Here is a 22907-nt window from a genome sequence, read left to right as displayed (position 1 = left end):
GTATAATACAATCAAATATACAAATAAATAAATATACAGTAGCTTGTGCCAGCGATTTACAAATACGAATTTCACGTACACACTTGTACACCGCAAGTTGGCAAGTAGGTCGTTTGAGGTTGCTTCGATGCTTCGTATTTTCCCGTATATTATGCGCACTTTTTTTCCAGAAAATACAGGTTAAAAATGGGGGTGTGCACTATACATAGCAATAGAAAAAATATCTTTTAAAAATGTCCAGCGATCACCCATGAAAAATCGCCGATCGGTAGTTTACGGTACTTTACAGGTTATTGACAGTGTTCATAACAACGACACGCCAAAACCCTCTTAAAAATCGCTTTTCACTTGTGATGGTTGTAATAAATGCAAAATAAATCTACAAAAGTATCCATGCCTCGCCAAAAAGTGCACAAAAATGACAAAACTGGACCGTAAATATTTTTAATTTCCATGAGATTTAATTCGGCCATTTCCGGCAAACCGGAAATATACCACACTATTATAAATTTAGAAATCTCGCGCATTCACGTTAGCCACGAGAATGAAATGTAATATGCTATATTTTTGTTTTCATATATTTATTAGTCATTTACAGTGTATGGGGTATATAACTTTGTTTTGATTTATGCATGTGTGAGTCTGTGACATGTAAGTACGCAAGTACTAGCCTTTGTTTAATGTGACATGTAGGTCTATGCACTCAAATACCTAACTTGAGTTTTGTTTCTTGGTTTCTTGAACATACCGCTTCTTTCGTTAATTTTGGTGACAGGGAAAGCGGTCAATCTTGCATTCACTGTCGATTTTGTGGTTTAAAAAAAACGGTGCGCATTATATTGTGGTTCATGTTTTTTTTCTTGGAATAAACGTTCAAAGTGGGGGGTGCGCATTATACACCGGTGCGCATAATACATGGGAAAATACGGTACTATTATCCTGTTCAATTATTTAGACCCAAAGTTTTTTGCAAATGTTACGTTTATTTCCTATTCGATATTTGTTTTCTTTGCATTTACATGAAAACAAATCCAAACCCCGACAGGTTTTATATACAAATCATCATATAAAATGCAAGAAGTTGACTTAATTCCACTTTTTAAAAATCTCTGTGTCGTTTGAATGCACGTTATTTCGCCTATAAATAACTAAGGTCATTTGCATATCAAAAGCATCATTCTATAGTGCGTTTCAAACTAATGTTCGGTTCTATCGTCCTATCCGCACAAATCGTAGTATGACCTATATTTAAGAAAATATCTGTAAACATGAAGCAGGCGCGGATTCAGGTGGGGAGTTCAAGTGACAAAACCTCAGTTTGAAATAAAAATATGTATCAAATATTATAATTATATTGTGGAATACACAAGCGCGCGCGCTGAAGGGAGAGACAGACAGACAGGGGGAGAGAGAGAGAGAGAGAGAGAGAGAGAGAGAGAGAGAGAGAGAGAGAGAGAGAGACGTCATTTATGTAACGACGCACTCAACATATTTTAATCTATGGTTATATGGTTATAGGGAGAGAGAGAGAGAGAAGAATATAGTATGCATGCGATTGGTGGAGGTGTGACCCTCTGCACAACCCCAACCCCACTTAAGGCTTCTTTTGTATATGGAGCGGGACGTAGCTCAGAGGTAAAGCGTTCGCTCATGGTAGGTCGACTGATCGATCCCACATGGTGGACACATTGGGTTGTGTCTAGTTCCAACCTGTGCACCACAACTGATGTATAAAGGCTGTGGTATGTGCTATCCTGTCTGTGGGATGGTGCATATAAAACGTCCCTTATTACTTATCAAAATTGCTTATCGGAAACAGTGGCCCATGTGGCGGTAGCGAGTTTCTTTCTCACTGTCATAATGCTCCTTAACCGTTTTGGCTGACGCCACATAAACGTATATCAAATGCGTTGAGTGTGTCGTTAAATAAACATTTCTCTCGTATGTATGTGTAGTCTATATGCATTTCGAGTCGATTAGTTTATAGGTTGTTAGGTTGTTTGATAGTGAATGATATGGAAATAAATTGAATGAATGAATGAATGAATGTTTAACGACACCCCAGCACGAAAAATACATCGGCTATTGGGTGTCAAACTATGGTAATGCAAATAAATAAAGTGATGATTAACATCAATATAAAAATTCAAGGTTTAAACAAAAACAGTGTAAAGAACTGTGCAAAAATACAAATACAAATATCACAGAATTTTACGGACACCGAATTTTACTCTAAACTTCAATTTGTGCTGTATTGGCCATTCTCAAAGAGAATGTTACACCCCTGCACCACGGTGAGGTTACAGAACGCGCAGGGGTGGAAATAAATTGTTTTTGGTGTTAAAGAGTTCATGCATACATTAAAGTAATACTCCTGATGGGTATGGAGAAATAACTTAATCAGTCGACGAACTCATTTCTTCATCACTATCTTCGTTAAGGGGGACTATCACAGGGGGTATTTTATTTCTTATAAAACTATTTTGTTTTCTAAAATCTTCTTCGATCTTTATTACATGTTTAACTGCGTCAGAGAAGTGTGTAGGTGTGACAGAGTTCAATGCATGTGCAAGTTCTCTCCGCACCATGGTCATTTAACCATCATTATGACGAGCTATGTGCCCTTTGACTCGATTCCAGATCAGTTCTATCGGATTGAGTTCAGAATGTCTTGGCGGCAGTCTTAGACACAAGTGCCCATGGCGTTCAGCAATATCATCAGTAACAAATTGCTTTGCACATTTGTTACTTTTCACAAGTTCATAAAGAACTGGCTTTGTCATGTTACTCTCAAAAGGTATATTTTTGTTTCGTAGCCACGACTGAATTTCTTCCTTTTTAGCGTTTAGTGCAGGACATCGTGTAATCTCAGTTAATTTGTTGTGGTAGCTTGCGTTATCCATGACGATAACAGAAGGTTCTGGTAGAGAAGGCATAAATTGTTCTTCAAACCATTTGATGAAATTGTCATGATTCATCTCACCATGATAGTCTCCGTCTGTTTTTTTAGCCTCAAAGATCAATTCACAGCCATCTATCAATCCATATTTATCACAGCCAGCATGACAAATATTAAGTCTTTTTCCCTTCCCAGTCACCGAACAGAATTTAGGAACTCGATCAGCAGCGTCTGATTTCGGCAGGTGATTGGCGGTACTTGTGCCCGGGTGGATATCTGTCCAGTGGTGGAATGTTGTGTGGCTGACATTCACCCAGGTCTCATCTTGATACACTATTAAATACCCCTGTTCTCGTAAACTGGATATTTCATGGAGATAGGACAGTCTCCTGTCTGATATATTGGCGTCCTCAAAAATCACTTTTCCGGTTGTAGACATATGTTGGTATTTAAAATCGAGGTCATGGAGTGTTCTTCGTAAAGCTGATATGGATATGTTGATTCCACATTCCTCCCTTAAAGCCACGTTAATCTTATGTAATGTAGGTAATTCGCCCTCTCTATAAAATCTGTATACTCGTCGTCTAATAACATCTTTATCAAATAAATCGATGGGTTTTTGGTCGCGTTTTTTAACAGTGATTTCTGTGCTTAGATTCGTAGAGCTTAGATTTTTCACAGTCTTTTTTACTATTGAAACCGAAACTTTAAGTGCAGCGGAAACTCGATCGACAATTCGATAAGAAGCATACCTAGGTCTACCGCGCTGATATTCATCTTCAAAATAATCGAAAACGTTCTTAATACACGATTTTACATCAACTGAAGTGTTTTTCGATTTACCCATATTTTTCCTCAAATAACAATAACAAGAATGTCGACTAATACATTTTCAATGAATTTATATACCCTACCTAACTTGTATTTTACGTGGTTTACACATTGCTACAATAGCACGTGCAGTCATAGATCGAAATAATGATGTTATTGACCAAGCAATGCTATCGTATTCTGAACATTCAGGGCTGTCTGCGGGATGAAAAAGTGGTTGAACCCATACGAGTCCGAACAATAGCCATTTGGTTTTTCGCATTACAAATGTAACACTCCACCCCCAAACCCCAGCCCCTAGCACCACCCTAAATACTATATATATATATATATATATATATATATATATATATATATATACACACACGTATGAGTTCCCAATTTAGAGGCAAATTAAATAACATTTTAATTATTATTTGATGTTGATGGCCTTTGACATTGTATCCCCCCCCCCTGGTCTTCTGGGTCCGGCCCTGCATTAAATTTATTTATAAATTTGGAAAGCACATTCCTGCGGTGTGTGAGGTGATTTGTGTTTATTACTGTACTACACCTCAGTTGTGTTAGGTTAGGTATAGTATGCTAATATATAATTGATATAATAAAATAAAAATACATAATACATTAGCTAAATTTATTAAATATAATGCACCTACAAGAAAGGGTTACATGTTCTGTTTGTTTACATCTATGTTTAACGGAAAGATTAGACAATGCTGTTACACACTGCAAAAGAATAATAACCTTGATTTAGTGAAACAAGCTATAATGGCCTTCACGTAGCCTCAGATCCCAATGCTTTGATATGCAAATGACCTTAGTTATTTATAGCCGAAATAACGTGCATTCAAACGACACAGAGATTTTTAAAAAGTGGAATTAAGTCAACTTCGTGCATTTTATATGTTGATTTGTATATAAAACCTCTCGGGGTTTGGGTTTGTTTTCATGTAAATGCAAAGAAAACAAATATCGAATAGGAAATAAACGTAACATTTGCAAAAAACTTTGGGTCTAAATAATTGAACAGGATAATAGTAAGCAATGTATTACTTTTTATGTATACACATACTTAGGATTGCCTGAAGCTTTTATTATTAAAAAAACAAATAGACCTGGCTTTTTTCTATAACATATTGAGGCTTCATTATTCAAATGTGGTTCAGTATATGGAGTTTATATACAATGTTCACAAATTTATGAAGATGTCTCTCTGTTCTCAGTACCAGCCAATTATAAGTACCTTTCCTCGGCATGTGTGTTAAAACATTTACAATTAATCTATCTTACAGACGCTTGTACTATTTTAAAAAATATATTTGTATTTAAATTGTGCTTAATTTATGCTTAGGTTTATATAATTGACATGAGATATAGTCATCAGGCATATCTAGCACTTGACTTTCTTTCCTATTTCAGTCTTATCATCTGACTCAAATATAATGTCTATTATGTTCACAATATCTGTAATTTTTTTTTTTTCCTCTGGGCCTTTGCTCTTGTTCCTCCCTCAATATGTCAACAGCTCTTGCATTATCAGATCACAAACCATCCAATTCAGCTTCAGTATTTCTTTGGACATTTCTCAGCCATTTCTATGTGGTTGAGGAATACCCTGGACTTTGTGATATGACTAACATGAGACCATGGCAATTTGCTCTTTCCAATTTGCTCTATTGGTACAGCATATTTTCAGGGAATATCTACTGGATGGAAGGTTTGCAACTAATCTACAGTAGCATAATAACAGCATTTGTGGTTTGGCACTAAATTTCTCATGTGAAAGGGGTTCTTCCAAGCCACACTTGATCAAGAAATCCCTACAAAGGTCTTAAGAGACTGGAAGACCTTTTAAATGAAAAAAAGAAAACTCTGCCCTCAGCTTCTTGGGAAGAGGGTTCTATTTGTGAGACAAAGTACATGTTTCAAATGCAAACCATGTCTGGGGGTGTTGTAAAGTATACAAGAAGATGCAGAAACAAAGATTATACTTCAATGTCTGTACATTGCTGCCATTTCACCATCCCAGATACAAAACATTTTATACACTCAACTTGGCAACAAGAGGCATCTTATAGATGTGCACAGCATCATTAAGGATGCAGGGAAGACACCAACTAGAATATGAAAGGAAGTCAAAACTTTCCTAGACAATATTTGATGTAGAAACTAATTATATACACCTGAGCATAAGTTAGGCACAATGTAAATATCAAGGCAAATCTAAAAATATTACAAACACAGACTAGTATAAGATGAACTTTTGTGAGATAGATGACATTTACATGTAATGCAAAAGAAATTATGGTAGGTACACAAAATTGATGCTTTAAATTTATAACACTGGTGTTTAGTAAAGAGGGACATTCATAATAGTGATGCACATACATGTATACTCAACAAAATTAATTAAGGGCTAGTAAACTTTCTTATATTATAATATAATTCTTTGTTACTGTCATATTATTTTAGCATGTTTTGGTCATATATATGGCTTCTATACATTGTTTCAGTAAACTTTTACTGGTTATACACGCAAAAAACACTGGGTATTTCACATACTTATGAAAAATATTGAAATGAGCATTAGGCAAGTATTTGTTACACATTTGTTCAGAATGTTTTTTGTTATTGTGTTCCCTCAAAATTGTTATTTAAGTCATTAAGTTCAAGAGCATGCCATAATGCTGACAACTTTCAATGGAAGAAGTTGTATTTTCCCCCATATTTAAAGAAAAATGCTAAAATATCTATTGGACCTTAATTAATTTTGTTGAGTATAGTATAGGCAGATATACTGAACCATATTTGAATAATGCTGCCTCAATATATTAAATACAGTGCATTTTTTAATAGTAAAAGTTTCAAGCAGCCCAAAATATGTGTAAATATAGAAAATAATGCATTTCAGGCATTGCTTAACTTTTGCCGATGAGTATATTATTATTCATACCACATATTGCATTGTTATTTGGTTTGTTACTATTAACATCTAGTATAGGATGAATATCATTCATTTTGGCCTTATATCTGTTAAAAATGTATATGGATGACAACTTTATCACTATTAGTATAATTGTCCCCAAAACATCGTAAAAATGTAGTTTTATTGAATTTGTAAAAATTGTTTATGAATTATTGAAGTCAGAGTGGCAATATAAATATAAAAAATATAAAACAGTCAAATTTATACTTTTTATTTTTTTTCCAAAACCCGAAAAACAGGTCGGAGGACCCGTCAAAAAAGAAAACAAAATGTTGCCTAATATACACTGCTTTAAAGTGGAAAACATTTATTTGAACAAAACTAAAATGCAATCTATGGAATGTATAACAAACTGGCAGATATAACAAGAAAAACTAAAATAAAATGCAATCTTTGCCATGTATAACAAAGTAGTACATATAGCAACAGGGAAAAAATCAATCTATGCCATGTTTAGCAAACTGGTAGATATCACGAGAACAAAAATAAAATTCAATCTATGCCATGTTTAGCAAACTGGTAGATATTACGAGAACAAAAATAAAATTCAATCTATGACATGTTTAACAAACTGGTTAACTTAGAACAGTCACTTGCAATTAATCATTAATCTGCATTGTCATTATTGACACAGCCTCCTTCACACTTGCACAGAGACGTGCATCGCACGCCGGCTTTGCTGCACTTGCAGTTTCCACGGCATGCCTTCTGACAACCACATTGGAGAAGAAGAGCACACGCTTTACTGGCAACAGGTAATGCTGTCCAGAACGGCACCCACTGCTTTGATCTCCGTCGAGCTCCCATCCCCACGTGCTGAAGTTAGGGATCTCCTGGTGACACTTTGCAGCCTGCCTCCAAATGAAACATGCCTGTAGAATTGACCTCTTCAAATGTTCACAACGCAGCCTGGGGTGGAGGTATAGCTTCAAGGGAGCGTAGGCCATGTGAAAATAGTTGTTGTCTTGCTTGGTTCACTGTTGCGGCACTGCAACTCTTGCTGTACATGACTACGTGGAATCGCTCAAGCCGCTGCATATGGATGGAGTCCATTGTGAACGAGTTCGGGTCGTCAGTAAGTTCCAGGAACGTCTACGTCATCTCAGGCATGCTCTCCCATGCAGACCAAGCTGTCTTTTTCCCACACCCGAGGAGCTGAGACGTCGTGTCACATCCACTAAGGGCATGAAATAGTGGAAGAGCTCGAGACTTGGATGCACCCAGCCTTGCGTGTATGTCATGAACTAGTATATCTCGGTAGTTCTTCCCAGTTCCAAATCCAATCCAGAATTTGGAGAGATGTAGCTGATCGAAAAAAGCAATGGCAAGAACTACCACATCACTGTCCACAGTGCGGACATATGCTCGCTCATGTCCCTGGCTCGAGGCATGTGCCAGATGGAGAATGATGCGCGAGTCGGCTTCAGTGTGGTTGCATGGTTGTAGATCCGATATCTCAGTCGATGGTTTGTTGGACAAAACAGTTTCCAACTTTGTTGTAAGAAGGAGAACGTCGTCTAAGTTGGTTTCTGAGAGTTTCTGACTGCAGAACGAGAACAGCTCTTTCTTGTTCTCGGTGTTGGTGAGATATTTCTGCCAGTCTCTTTTTGGGATGGGTGTGCTGCCATTTTGACCAATCCGGCTTCGTGATCCAGCTCCACGTCGCAATTGATTTTGCATCTTCAGGTTTTTCTCTGGGTATACATCCCATACTGCATCAACACACTCAACAGAAGGAGTCAGATTGCTCTTCAGGAACGGGACCAGATGCATTGGAACATAATCATTGAACGTAACTGCATGAACTGGGCGCGCCATGTGAATCACAGCGGACATGTCCAGGACCAGGACTGTGACATCATGAGCAGCAGGGCACGCTGTTGTTGGGACACCTAGACACTTTAGGATGTCTGATTTAGTCCATGACCTGAGCTTCCCACAATCAGCAAGAGAGGGTGGCTCCCGTTGATTCTCAAATCTGAAGAAATCTGACATGTTTGCGTCAGGTCGAGATTGGAGAGAAAGGAATAACTGAGTAACAAGGGCTGCATCCTTTTTTAGAACACCCATTTTCCCAGCATGCTTTGAGCGAGTATCTGGGCGATTGGCAAAGGTATACAAACCATTGCGTTTTATGTTGTCTGAGATGGCGACTGATGCCTTTCTTACTCTGTTTTCCACATATGTTTCATGTAGAGCTTTTCCAATCTCATCTATCTTACTCAGTGACTTTGCTACCTCCGGTTCCATGACATCATGCGTGTCGATTGCAACAAGTTCATGACCAGTTTCCAGGAATGGGTTGCCACGTTCTCTAAGCACACCCATGAAATTCTTCACGTCGGTGATAAAGCGTCGTTGGAGAGCGGGCGACTCCTCATGATGAGCGATGGATGAATCACACACGGTAAGTACACTCTCAAACTGGTCAATGAGCCGCACAGAGTCAGGACCTGCCAACATGTAGAGCGTAATGGCATCAGCATCATCATACATATCTGACTAGCCACCACCACCTGCTTGCAGCTTTTTATTGCTTTGTTCATGGGACTGGTCTTTGGCTATTAGCGAGAATTTGTGACGGGAACGCTGGACGACGAAATGTCCCTTCTTGAACTCTTCGTACACGACAGGATGCTTGACAGGCAGTTCGACCAAATCTTTCACGTGGATGGGGACCCACCGAGCATAATTTGTATGATCTAAAGCAAAGAACCAGGGGCAGAGTTCATCCAGAACTTGGACATATAGATCAAAATCTCCTTCCCGCAACGAGCGCACAAATCGGCACACGATGAGCTCCAGTTCGATGATCTGAGACCAGTACTTGAACATGTCGGCATTCTCACCGCGTTTCACGCTCCATAGCTCAAAGGGTTCAGGTGACCCCTTGACTTCCTCACAGTAGATATAATATGCCTCTTGCTTGAGTAGTGACAATGCTACAAGCGAAATCTGGTGAGCGTAGCGGGTGCGTTTGATGTGATGTTCATCTAGAGTTGATGCAGCTCTACCCGCTGTCAACACCTCTGCTGTAGTCATCGCCCACTCCCATCCTGACCCACGGATGAACTTCCCAAGCATAAGTTGTACTTTGTCCTCGATGTGCAGTGCACCCATCACTAAGACATACTTGTCTTCGTCAAGGATCGTGGGAAACTGCCACTGTAGCTGCTTGGCTATTGCATACAGGGGCTGATCCGCACCAAGGACAGGAGTCTGGCCAGGGTTGAGGAATGCTATGGATTTCTTGACAATGAGCATGACATGTTTAATTACGCCAGGATCAGTAGATTTGTCAAGATTCATTATTATATACAAGCAGTCACAAGGCAGCCTGTTACAGCCTGCATAGTGACTGCTTTGAATACTGATATGTTAAATCTCGTGAATCTAGAATTTAGATTCAAGCATAGTAACCTATCAGATTTCATCATTTTCATTTAAATATGATATGGGCCAATAATAAAACCACTGTGATTAATTTTACCACAGTGTGTATAATATATCGTGTTTTTATCAATTTTGACCTTGAAATGGTGATTTGACCTTGACATTAACCTTGAATCGTAAAAATAATGTCATAATCGAGTTCCTCGACCTTGAAAACTCCAAAGTGGATGTATTACACATTATTCTATGATGTTTAGTTTAACAGTTATGGAATTCCGCCTTACGAGTGGCGGCCATCTTGGATTTGCCAAAAAGGGCCGCCAGGGGCAGTATTAAGCTTGTCTGCCGGCAGATTATGAAATATCCATCTCTGGTCAAAGTCTCATAGATTTGCAATAAAGTGAACGATTCGGGTCAAATATCGGGTTAAGCTCCCCCACTATATATTTAATTTTTCAATATAGTGTTTTGGGGACACAAAATGTACAACGGTACCCCCATTCAAATGGCGATATTTTTTTTAATCCACCAACATTTTTGCTGCAGACAAGCAAATATTAAATTCATATATAATGAGGTATCTAAAAATACTTGTCTCCAAAAATCCCTATGGGGGGGGGGGGGGGGGGAGGGTTTCGGTATCTGGCCCATGGACTAAAATCCCCTTGTTTTCTTCGAGATACAATTGAAATTTTGAGTAAGTCAGTATCTATCTGTAATATTTGTATTTTTGCACAGTTCTTTACACTGTTTTTATTTAAATCTTGAATTGTTATATTGATGTTGATCATCACTTTATTTGTTTGCATTACTATAGTCTGACACTCAATAGCCAATGTATTTTTCGTGCTGGGGTGTCGTTAAACATTCATTCATTCATTCTTTCATGTTTTTGCATATAATATGACCTAGATATTTATAGCTGTCAACAAATGTCAGTACATCACCACACAAATATATCGAAGGCACATTAATCAACTTCAAAGTTTCTGGCACACAAACAAACAGTTGTCATTGTATTATATATAATACCAGAATCTTCTGCAAATTTCTTGCAAATCGTTAACATTTTTCTTAATGCAGAAATAGATGGCAAAAGAAGTGACATATCATCAGCAAAACTGTAGAAACACCCAACTAACTAAATGTAGGTTAAGGTTATCAGTATTTATATATATTAAATAATTTGGTGACATTACCCACACCTTGCCGGATGCCATTTGTTACATTAAACTTAAAGGAAATATATGCACCCCATTTTACACAAAACAAGTGTGTTAAATACCATGCCTTGAGCAAGCGAACTACAAAAAGCAAACATATACAGGACTACCTTGTGAAATGTAAAAGTCAATAACGTCCTTAAAAGCAAATAAACACACATCGGTGGAAGTCCCACTTTTAAAACCAAACTGATAGTCCGGTGTACTCGGGTCTGTTCGTGAAAACAGTAGATGTTCCATAACTTTTCGTATCACAGCTGCTAATGTCCCCAGATAATATATTGCGGCTAAAAATGCCTTACATGTAAACCATTCTGCCAAACTTCTAATAATTTATTGTCCTCCAATGTTCATCGAAGGTGGCAAATATACATATAGTAATGGGTGTGAAATATCAAAGTTACAGTCCCCATACCGTGTTAATAATTCTCTCTCTCTCTCTCTCTCTCTCTCTCTCTCTCTCTCTCTCTCTCTCTCTCTCTCTCTCTCTCTCTCTCTCTCTCTCTCTCTCTCTCTCTCTCTCGCACACACATACACACAACACACACATACATATATACACCACACATATACACAACACATACACATACATACATACACATACATACACACAACACATACACATACACACAACACATACACATAGTAAAAAAAAGGTTTGTTTTATTTAACGACGCCACTAGAGCACATTGATTTTTTATTTTATCATCTGCTATTGGACGTCAAACATATGGTCATTCTGACACTGTTTTTAGAGGAAACCCGCTGTCGCCACATAGGCTACTCTTTTACGACAGGCAGCCAGGGATCTTTTATTTGCGCTTCCCACAGGCAGGATAGCACAAACCATGGCCTTTGTTGAACCAGTTATGGATCACTGGTCGGTGCAAGTGGTTTACACCTACCCATTGAGCCTTGCGGAGCACTCACTCAGGGTTTGGAATCGGTATCTGGATTAAAAATCCCATGCCTCGACTGGGATTCGAACCCAGTACCTACCAGTCTTAGACCGATGGCAGAGACACAGTATAAAAATGCGAAACGTCACATCTGCCTTCAAGCAGGGAAACATTTACTGCACTTAAAGGGACTGTCCTGAGTTTCCTGTATTGTAAGATGTTTCCGACTAATAAAATCTTTTAACGTCTAAAAATACGCATTAAATATATTTTCTTGTTTAGAATATCAGTGTTTGTATATTTAATGTGGTTCTGGTCGTCTTAATATTTGTAAGAAGCCCAAACAAGATTTTGTCTTCAAATGTGTACGATAAAAAAAAGAGGAATAAAATGAAATTTTACCTAGAACAGATACTAGAACGATCAGAAACACGTTTAATGTACAGCCACTAATATTTTAGTCAAAAAAAAATATTTGATATGTAATTATAGTCGTTAAAAAGTTTCTATTAGTCGAAAACATCTTAAAAACTGCACCAAACTCAGGACTTTCCCTTTAACAAAGGTGACAGACAAAAAGAACGTAATCTGATAAAGATATTAAGTTAAGCAGATAGCACTTAAGAACAGTAAAGTCCAAAGTTCAAAGGCGAACTGCACATAGTACATGTAACAAATGGTTAAAGTTGGCTTTGTTGGTTCCCACATATTTGTGTTTCTCGCTGGAATAGTTGTTGCATGGAAGGAAAGTGTGCTTCGTTACATTTTCTTATTTTTGTTGGGAGTGTTCGCTGGATTCAAACTGAGGAGACTGGTTTCTTTTCAAAATCCGCGAGTTCAGTATCTACTGGATGAAAGATCAAGACTTGTGAACCAAGTTAGTGATATTGACAAACGGCTCCAAGACGTGTTTGAATTACAAGCTCGAGACAACTAACAACTACTGGCATATCAAAGGCCGTGGTATGTGTTGTCGTGTCTGTGGGGAAAGTGCATATAAAAGATCCATTGCTGCTAATGGAAAAACGTTGTGGTTTTCCTTTAAAACTACCAGTCGGAAAGTGCCATACGTTTGATATCTAAAAGCCGATGATTAATAAACCAACGTGCTCTAGTAGTGTCGTTAAACAGAATAAACTTTAACTTTTTAAACTAATAACTAATTATGAACTGTATTCAATTTAAAATTGCCCTTAGAATGAATTAAGAGGGGTGTGGAGAAAAATTGTCAATAATATGACTGTTACTGTACTCGCTAATAATGCGTGCATGCCGATCAGGCTACGAATCTGCAATTAGCACATTCAATATGGTATCTCAGTACAATACTGATTACAAAATTCTTTATGATAGAGTCATGAGGGTATGCAGCCATGAATTACTGCCTGCTGTTTTGTCTACAGAGAAGAGCTCATCTTGACCATGATATATGGTTCCAACTCCGTCTGTAGGATCGTTCCAGCCAGTGCACCACGACTGGTATATCAAAGGCCGTGGTATGTACTACCCTGTCTATGGGATGGTGCATATAAAAGATCCCTTGCTGCTAATCGAAAAGAGTAGCCCATGAAGTGGCGACAGCAGGTTTCCTCTCCCAATATCTGTGGTCCTTAACGATATATCCGACGCCATATAACCGTAAATAAAATGTTTTGAGTGCATCGTTAAATAAAACATTTCCTTCCTTTCTTTCCGTCTGCAGGAGGACTGCCACTTTATAGCACACGCCAGTTGTTGTTGTTAGGGGTTTTAGGAGGTCTTTCTTTCTTTTTCATTCTTTTTTCTTTTCTTTTTTTCTCTTTTTTTTCTAATAAGTCACGATAAGTAATCCTGGAGAAATGCTATTATATTGCGACACAAAAAAATGTTTTTGTTGTTGCTTTTGTAATATGTTTGTTTTAGTTTTGTTTGTTTGTTTTGTTTGTCTGTTGCTGTTGGGGTTTTTGCTGGGGTTTTGTTTTGTTTTGTGAAGGGTGGGTTTTGTAATTTGTTTGTTTTAGTTTTGTTTGTTTGTTAATGTTGGTTTTTTTTGTTGGGTTTTTGTTTTGTTTTGTGAAGGGTGGGTTTTGTTGTTTACGAATTGAACAATATATATGTTATTTTAATTACAGTTGTTACTATAGTTGCCTATTTCATTTGACCGCATAACCTAATAAACTATCGGTGAAATACTCATTGTTATCATGCCCAGTGGCGGATCCAGAAAATCCATTTGGGGTGGGGGGAGGCAATGAAATGAGGCGGAATGCTAAGGGAACTTTGGGGAAGGTTTGGAGGGGGATGAAAATTAATATAGGCCTATAATAAAATTATAACTGTCGCAAAATTTAGAAACTATCAGAAACACGTTTAATATATAGCCACTGATATTTATGCTAAAAAAATATACTTGATATGTGATTATAATCGTAAAAAGTATCTGTTAGTCGATAATATCTTTAAAATTGCACAAACTCAGGAATGCCCCTTTAATTTCTGCTATAGTGTAAAACTCCAGAAGTACTCCCTTGTTTTCTTTGGAAAATTTCACAGAGTTTAAAGGGGAATAACTCTGGACAGCTTATCCGGACAAAATGGCTGTTTCAAAGACAGCTGCGTTTACTCATACGGTTATATTTCTGGCTGGAATGTTTGTTGGATACAAACTGAAGACCTGGCGTTTGAGATATCTACAAAATAAGAGAGACAGACTGATGCGGAAAGTGGTTGCTACGGAAAGACAAATTCGTGTTGCAGCTACGAACTAACTGTGAAATTTATTGTCTGTGTTTTATATTAAACAGTTAAAGGTCAAACCAGTGTTTAAGTTTACTCAAGTTACTTGTTAGTATGCCAGTGACAGTGCATATCTGCCACATCATCAACATAAGCTATACCTAAGTAGGGTATATACCTTACTCAAGTTACTGAAATGTCGGTCAAACAAGCTCGGTGACAAATTAAAATCAATTATAGGTAATACAAAGGATATTAAACTTGCTACAATTTTGTATCATGTGCATGTCACTTGTGAAATAATTTTCATTTGTCACTTGCTAAAAGTTCTGACAATTGAAAAATATTTCACTCGGGACATAAACGTGATAAAAATTGGACATGAGTTCGATCCATGCTCCCCTTTCAATGGTTAGGGTTATGGTTAGGCCATGAGAATGAAAGTTATAGATTTGCGTCCACCGCTCGCATGCCGTGAAAGGTACCGCTGAAAATTTTCATTATTTGCACAAAAAAGGCACTTAATGATCATCACACAAATTCAAGTTCCAAATCGTCAATAGTGGTAATGTCTACGAGGTCCTTCGAACCAAAACTGCCATCTCCGTCATAAATTCTGAAGTGTAGCCCAGTAGAGCATTGAATCCTCAAGCAGGAAGCAGTATATCCCAAACATTGACGAAAATTGCCGAACTCTTGATGGAAATATTAAACAAATGAAAATAATGAATAATGAAAAATGAAAAAAATCCTCATATGTTTTTAAAATTGTTCGGACGCAAATCTATAACTTTCATTCTCTTGGCCTTAGGGTTGGTCTTTATCTAGAGCCTGATATAGAGGGGTACGGTACGATACGGTTTGAACTCTTTCCACAAATTGAAGCTTGTTTAATATTCTATAAATTATACATTGCATTTTTTCAACAATTAAGAGTGGCGTCGTGGTTAGGCCATCGGTCTACAGGCTGGTAGGTACTGGGTTCAGATGGCGACAGCAGGTTTCCTCTAAAAAACAGTGTCGGAATGACCATATGTTTGACGTCCAATAGCCGATGATAAGATAAAAAATCAATGTGCTCTAGTGGTGTCGTTAAATAAAACAAACTTTACTTTTTTGTACTTTTTCAACAATTGGGTTTTGGTAAACAACAACCAACTTATTCATGTTTTATTGTGCATGTAAAATTAAAACATAGGAAATAGTTCGACCCATAGGTCCCTACCCCTTTAAAGCCTAACGCACACAGCAGTCAAAAACACGTTTTTCCAAAACAAAAACATGTTTAGGTCGATTTTGTTTTCCATGTGCGTTAACGGAAAACAAGAAACATTGTTTCGCAACTGTTTAGCAAAACGTGTTTCGCAAATCAAACTTATTTCATTTCAAAAATATGTTTAGGTATTTCAATGTGTTTCCCAACAGACAAAACGTCATTGGACAATAAACCAATCCGCGAATGAATACAAGGCACATGACTTCAAAATGGTATCTGTCAGTGAACCGGTGTGGACCTCTGCATGCGAGGAACTGTTACTAGAAAAATGGTCAGAACGACCTCCAATTCCGTAATATGATTATTAAAAACGCCTTGTCTCACATGCCGTTGTATCCACGAACGGACCCAAATATTTCATTGTCGGCGTCCCCGTCAACGAATTCTTATCATCATGAGCATTACCAAAAAAGCTATCCTCTTTTTGTTGGACACTGCCATTTTGTGATCATGTGACTTCACACTGTTTAGGGGGTGCTACTGGGAATGTTTCACACGTTTTGTTTGCCATGTGCGTTGACTCGTTTCAACGTCTGCAGAAGGTTGATCAAAATACAAAACATGTTTCTGTTTTCGAAAAACAGTTTTGTTTGCCGTGTGCGTTCGGTTTAAAGGGACATTCCTGAATTTGCTGCAATTTTTAAGATGCTATCGACTAACAGACTTTTTAATGATTGTAATTACATATCAAATATATTTTTCTGCATAAATTATTAGTCGCTGTATGTTAAACGTGTTTCTGATCATTCTAATATTTGTACTAGGTTAAATTTCATTTTATTTTCTAAAATATTGTTTTTTCGTACGTACGAAATTATTTGAAGACAAAATCCAGTTTCGGCTTCTTAGAAATATTAAGACGACCAGAAACACATTGAATATACAGACATTGATATTCTAAACAAGAAAATGTATTTAATATGTAAGTTTAATCGTAGCAATATTTTATTAGTCGAAAACATCTTACAGTGGAGCAAACTTAGGAATGTCCCTTTAAGGCTCTAAGACTAACCCTAACCATTTTAACGGGGGTATGGGTCGAACTCATGCCAAAACATAATTACACAGCCATAGGCCATTCCAAGTGTGATTTCTTGTGTGCGCAAATGTTCTTTTTCCATATAGATCTGCATTTTCACAAGCAGATAACTATACAAAATTTTATGTTGTTGAAGTGTACTTTTAAGCGAAAGTAATTACTTTGCAGTATAATGTCATCGTGCTGAAAAACTCATACACAGAAAAATTTCTCATCGATCAACTTTTTTCCCAGCACCCTACCGCTATGGATAACGGATCTTATCCTTTCAATACACATTTATTCCACCTGCCTGTACTACATGCATTTTACTCACAACTCCAGGGCATAAAATTTGGCACAAACGATTTTGTTGTTCATCTATCTATTATGCATAACCAGTATCAATATAAACAACAGATCCTTTGTGCAAAAGCTCTAATCACATCATAAAAAAAAAAATTCTCGTCATAAAATCCAAACAAACATGTGTCCGCTAATATCAGTGTTTTGCAAAACTGCATGCAGTGGGAAATCCCTAACTTAGATGTATGTCATAATATGTGCTTGATGGTAATGTTCTATCCAGCTGTTTCTCCATTGTTCAACGTGTCCAGCTATTAATTTTCCTTCACGACCACTGTCTACTTTCGTTATATAATGCTATCTACATTAGCACGCCACCGACATGTATAAAATTTACGGAAGTTTGCTGAAATTCTGAAACTCCTGACATCACGATATTTGGTGTTTAATCACGTCAAAGAACTTTTATGGGTAGTTTCTTAAAATATTATATTATATACCGATGCAATTTAATGACACTGATGAAAATAAAATATGTTTAAATCAAATACAGCTACTGTTAGGTTGATATAATTTAAAACCCATTTTGCCTGTCGAAGAACATGTATCATGTATTACGAAGATGTACCATGGTGCGCGAGATTTCATGCCGTCACAAGAAAATGGTGTTCTCATTACTATGAATATCATATTACAGAATTTCAAATTTCCAACGAATCGAAACTGACATTAATTAATTTTGGTTAAATTACATAGAGGTTTTAAAATATTTGACAAATATCATCTACAGATTTAAGTCTAAATCGAAGTTGGTTAAATATTTTTTTTTAAATAAAAATTCTTCCCCATAAGAGGTCAAAAAAGATTTTGACATGGGTTGATTTTCATGGGTCGGTCGTGTTAGGACAAACAAATTAATTTTAATTTTTGCCTGGCTGCTTTCAAAAGTATATTTTCGTATTTATGATAGGAAATTTTATGTAGAAAAGCAATGAAAATCGCTCATCTTAGATTATCGTTTGATTATCGTTGCCCATTAACCTTTTTATTTGTATTTGAACTACTACTGACGAAAATTGTTTGTGTAAACATAAAACCGCACAAACTACATATTGGTTGTCTGGAGAAAAAAAAGTGTGCCCTGCAACTAGGTTCTTCATGTGATTCCTATAATGTTCAGATAGAAATAAACTTACTGAATTGATTTTATATTTTATGTTAATCCAGAAATGTGTGATACAACCCCGGTTATGATTGTTCATGGTGGGGCCTGGGCGATTCCCGACGACCTTGCTGAAGCTAGTGTCAATGGAGTGAAGAAGGCCGTGTGTGCTGGATACCAGGTGCTATTACAGGGTGCTGCAGCCGTTGACGCTGTGGAAGCTGCTGTGTGTATGCTCGAAGATGATCCTGCTTTTGATGCCGGTATGGGTATATGACTTAGTCTCTGAAACAACCCGACTTCAGTCTCAAACACACTGATCTCTGTCTCAAACACCTTGTTCTCGGTCTCAAACATCATGTTCTCAGTCTCAAACAACATGTTCTCCGTCTCAAATACAGGCGTCGTTTTTAGGCCATCGGTCTACAGGCTTGTAGGTACTGGGTTTCGATCCCAGTCGAGGCATGGGATTTTTAATCCAGATACCGACTCCAAACCCTGAGTGAGTGCTCCGCAAGGCTCAATGGGTAGGTGTAAAACCACTTGCACCGACCAGTGATCCATAACTGGTTCAACAAAGGCCATGGTTTGTGCTATCCTGCCTGTAGGAAGTGCAAATAAAAGATCCCTTGCTGGCTGTCGTAAAAGAGTAGCCTATGTTCTGAGACTTAAACACCATGTTATCAGTCTTAATGACCATGTTCTCAGTCTTAAACACCCAGTTCTCAGTCTCAAACATCTTGTCAGTCTTCAAATACCCTATCTTCGGTCTCAAGCACGCTGCTGTCAGTGTCAAACACCATGTTCTCAGTCTCCGATGCACTGTATGCTGCCTAAAGCAGAGACTTCTCAGTCTCAAACACTTTGACTTCAGTCTCAAACAATGTACTTCTGTCTAAAACACTCTGTCCTACCCTGAATGAATATAAGTGACTCAAAACACTTCATGTTGATGTCTGATGTTTGTATCTCTTCAGGTACGGGCTCCGTGTTGAATTTTGATGGTGAGGTTGAGATGGATGCGGTGATAATGGATGGGCATGACCTTCGCGCAGGAGCTGTGGCTTGTGTACAGAACATAGCTCACCCAGTCAAACTTGCCAGGATGGTCATGGATAAGGTTTGTTTTAAGTCATTCCTGAACATTCAGGGGGCGGGACGTAGGTCAGTGGTACAGCGCTCGCCTGATGTGCGATCGATCTAAGATCAATTCCCATCGGTGGGCACATTGGGCTATTTCTCGTTTTAGCCAATGTAACAAAGTCTGTGGTATGTACTATCCTTTCTGTGGAATGGTGCATATAAAAGGTCTCTTGCTGCTAATCGAAAAGAGTAGCCCATGAAGTGGCAACAGCAGGTTTTCCTCTCTCAATATCTGTTTGGTCCCTAACCATATGTCCTACGCCATATAACCATAAATAAATTGTTAAATAAAACATTTCCTTTCTTCCTTATGAACATTCATGTTTTTTTTTAATTAAGGTCGACATCCATGAGTGCAACTTGTGGTGATACCAAATCAGTGTATGATAGGCAAGAAATTTAATTCTGTGGGAATTGGGGTTTTTTTACAGACTGACCATGTGCTTATTGTTGGCAAGGGAGCTAATCAGTTTGCCAAGGAAATGAGAGTGGAGACTGTGCCTACGGAGAAACTGGTCACTGAAGAAGCAGTTCGAGAATTGGAATATTATAGGAAATACAAGTCGACTGTGAACAGTCTGTTTAAAACAAGGTAAAACCTGACTTCACATTTCTGAACAGGACCATATCTTCTAGGATGGTGGAGGGAGGGGAGGGGGGAGTATGTATAAAAGTGCCCCTTGTGTCCACCTTGAGGACACTATCTGTTATTTTTGTACGAGTTGCTGTCCAACCCCAACAGCCACCCTGCACTTTTTTTTTTAGGCAAGGTATGGTCTGGCTCTAGTATTATCCCAAATTAATGTAGGCCGTTTCTCGTTCCAGCCATGGTAAACACTATCTTGTCTGTGGGATGCATATATATAATTGAAAAGAGTAACCATTGCTGTGGTGACAGTGGGTTTCTTTTCTCATTATCGTGTGTGGTCCTTAAGCATAAGTGCATCAGAAATTTTTTCCTTCGCAAGTTAATGTGAGAATGACTAGGATGAAAGTTTAACAATACTTTCACCATAGACATGCCTGAAATACCAACTTGTTGAGTTTTGCACATATTTTATGATCTAAGGGAGACAACTGGCAACCTATGTTTGCATTGATCAATGAATTAAAACTTAAATTTTGTTTTCTTTAGCGACACAACTAGAGCACATTGATATATTAATAATCGGCTATTGGATGTCAAACATTTGGGTCTTAGAGAGGAAACCTGCTACATTTTTCTATTAGTAGCAAAGGATCTTTTATATATACCTTACAACAGATAGGATAGCACATACCACGGCCATTGATATGCCAGTCTTGGTGCACTGGCTGGAACGAGAAATAACCCAGTAGGCCCACCAATGGGGATTGATCCCAAACATTAAGCAAGCACTTTTACCAATAATTCCAGCATTGTGTTAACAAACTGTAATTTGTTTCACAATATCTATTTTGACAGAGATGATGTCCTGGGCCATGATACTGTTGGTGCTGTTGCTCTTGACTGTATGGGAAATCTGGCGTTTGCTACATCCACTGGAGGCATCTCAGCCAAACGTCCTGGAAGGGTGGGAGACGCACCTATAATAGGTCAGTAGATTTTATTAATATTTTTGTTTTAAACTAACTTTTTAAGTCTTAAAAAGAAGGGCTAGTTTTCAGTGGCTGTTCAAAAATTAAGGTCTAACCATAAGTTAGACAACATAATAGCCACAGTTTAAAATGTGCTGAGGTGTAATAAAAAATACAATTTGTCATCTTAAAGGTTGTGGTGGGTATGCAGACAGCAAGGTTGGAGGTGTGTCGACAACAGGACATGGGGAAGCCATCATGAAAATTTGTCTTGCCAAGAACATCATTCATTTCATGGAACAAGGTGAGATAACTTTCAATAGCAAATGCATTGAGGGAGGAAGGAAGGAAGGAATGGAGAGAGGGAGGGAAAAAAGAATGGATGGACGGAGGAAGGGGTGAATATTTTGCGATTGATGGGTGGTCGAAGATAAGGTGGAGGGTAGATGGAGGGATAACTGGCTCGTTGGGTGGTTGGAATGGATAGATCGAAGGACAGACGGATAGATGGATGGAAAGTTTTGTATAGTCATAGAATCTGAGGGGATCATTTAGTTTGTTTTTTCAAACACTTAAAATAGAACAGAAAATATTGAAAATTTGCATTTCATCATAGTACTATCATTTCTTTATTACTTATATCAAGTATCACAGTAAAATCCTTTTAAGAGGGAATGGAAAAATACCTATCCTGGTATTTGATTAACAACGAAATGTATGGACCAGTTCATGGGTTTAAAGGGAAATGAATTTTGTGAGAGGTGAGGTTAAGTATTCATGAAAAGAGAAAATGAGAATTAAAAATGTTTGTGTTGTTTAACACCACTAGAGCACATTTATTTATTAATCAGCTATTGGATGTCAAACATTTGGTAATTTTTACATATAGTTTTAGAGAGGAAACCCTGTACATTTTTCCATTAGTAGTGAGGGATCTTTTATATGCATCATCCCACAGACAGGATATCACATACCACTGCTTTTGATGTACCAGTTGTGGTGCACTGTCTGGAGCAAGAAGTAGTCCAATGGGTCCTCCAATGGGGATAGATCCTAGACTGACCATGCATCAGGCGAGTGCTTTACCACTAGGAGTAATATCACTCCTCTTTCCTTTAATAGTCGCAGATTAAACTACATGTACCTATAAACTGAGATATGGTCCATTAAACAAGCATTCATGCTGAGAAATAGCCCAATGGGCCCACCGATGGGAATCGGTAAACGAGAATAAATTTGCTTTGTTTTTCATCATCCAGGCTTATCACCACAAGAAGCATCCGAGTCTGCTCTGAGGTCCATGGCCGAGAGAGTGTCAGGATCTGGGGGAGTCATTACCATCAGTAACCACGGCAACGTAGGCAAGCACTTCACGACAGAGAGAATGGCATGGGCGTGGTTGAAAGAAGGGCAGATGCATTACGGACTGAATCCCGGAGAAGACTTTGTTACTCAGTACAGTGTACAATAACAGTAAAATAAACAAAGTATCATGGACA

The 22907-nt window shown here is 37.9% G+C and overlaps 1 protein-coding gene across 3 annotated transcripts; it reads left to right on the top strand.

The window, feature by feature from the left end:
* The first annotated feature begins 14804 nt into the window (after positions 1-14804).
* Positions 14805-22907, top strand: LOC121369671 (isoaspartyl peptidase/L-asparaginase-like). Of its 3 annotated transcripts, none has more exons than XM_041494720.1 (7): positions 14805-14992; positions 18774-18971; positions 19686-19828; positions 20283-20443; positions 21296-21426; positions 21602-21712; positions 22668-22907. In XM_041494720.1, the coding sequence occupies exons 2-7, from the start codon at positions 18776-18778 to the stop codon at positions 22877-22879; spliced, it is 954 nt and encodes a 317-aa protein (XP_041350654.1). In that variant the 5' UTR covers positions 14805-14992; positions 18774-18775; the 3' UTR covers positions 22880-22907. The 3 variants fall into 3 exon arrangements, with proteins under 3 accessions (XP_041350654.1, XP_041350656.1, XP_041350653.1); XM_041494722.1 differs by having other exon boundaries at positions 14805-15020; XM_041494719.1 differs by having other exon boundaries at positions 14805-15186.

The sequence above is a fragment of the Gigantopelta aegis genome, chromosome 4 (genome assembly GCF_016097555.1).
Source record: "Gigantopelta aegis isolate Gae_Host chromosome 4, Gae_host_genome, whole genome shotgun sequence".
Classification (NCBI taxonomy): domain Eukaryota; kingdom Metazoa; phylum Mollusca; class Gastropoda; order Neomphalida; family Peltospiridae; genus Gigantopelta; species Gigantopelta aegis.
The sequence above is the reverse complement of the archived record's forward strand: the minus strand, read 5'-3'. Positions and strand labels throughout refer to the sequence as shown.